This window comes from Tupaia chinensis, unplaced genomic scaffold (genome assembly GCF_000334495.1).
Source record: "Tupaia chinensis unplaced genomic scaffold, TupChi_1.0 Scaffold145484_1, whole genome shotgun sequence".
Lineage (NCBI taxonomy): Eukaryota > Metazoa > Chordata > Mammalia > Scandentia > Tupaiidae > Tupaia > Tupaia belangeri.
Genome location: NW_006205341.1, coordinates 1191642 through 1192245, shown reverse-complemented (window position 1 = coordinate 1192245; position 604 = coordinate 1191642). Strand labels below are relative to the sequence as shown.

Sequence of the window (604 nt, the reverse complement as noted above, 5' to 3'; positions counted from 1 at the left end):
GAACCGCACTCAGGTCACCTACCTGGCCTTCCCCGGAGAAATGCTGCTCCGCATGCTGCGCATGATCATCCTGCCGCTGGTGGTCTGCAGCCTGGTGTCGGGCGCCGCCTCGCTGGATGCCAGCTCTCTTGGGCGTCTGGGCGGCATCGCGGTCGCCTACTTTGGCCTCACCACTCTGAGTGCCTCGGCGCTTGCTGTCGCTTTGGCGTTCATCATGAAGCCCGGGTCCGGCGCGCAGACCCTTCAGTCCAGCGACCTAGGGCTGGAGGAGTCCGGTCCTCCTCCAGTCCCCAAAGAGACAGTGGACTCCTTCCTCGACCTGGCCAGGTAATGCTTTCCTCCGGGCCGAGGGCGCAGTTGGCAACGCGGGCTGTCTAGTGTCCTCCAGTTCACACACACACACACACACACACACTCATCCTGCTGGTGGCCTTTACCATTTCAAAATCAAAATAATGTCTGAAGTCTTTGCATGCTGACCCACCTTTGGAAACAGCTGGGTTGCACCAGACAACCTCAGGGAGGAGGGCCACATCTTTTAGCAAGAGCCAGTCCTATCTTTCAGTGGATGTGTTAGATGAGGGTCAGCAGGCACACCCTACTA

General features: G+C 58.9%; 1 protein-coding gene across 1 annotated transcript in view; it reads left to right on the top strand.

The window, feature by feature from the left end:
* Nucleotides 1-604, top strand: part of SLC1A4 (solute carrier family 1 member 4) — a gene marked incomplete in the record, with an annotated part of 31286 nt that overhangs the window by 507 nt on the left and 30175 nt on the right. The window contains 1 exon segment of the mRNA XM_014584033.2: nucleotides 1-327. Coding sequence (XP_014439519.1) covers nucleotides 1-327 — 327 coding nt within the window.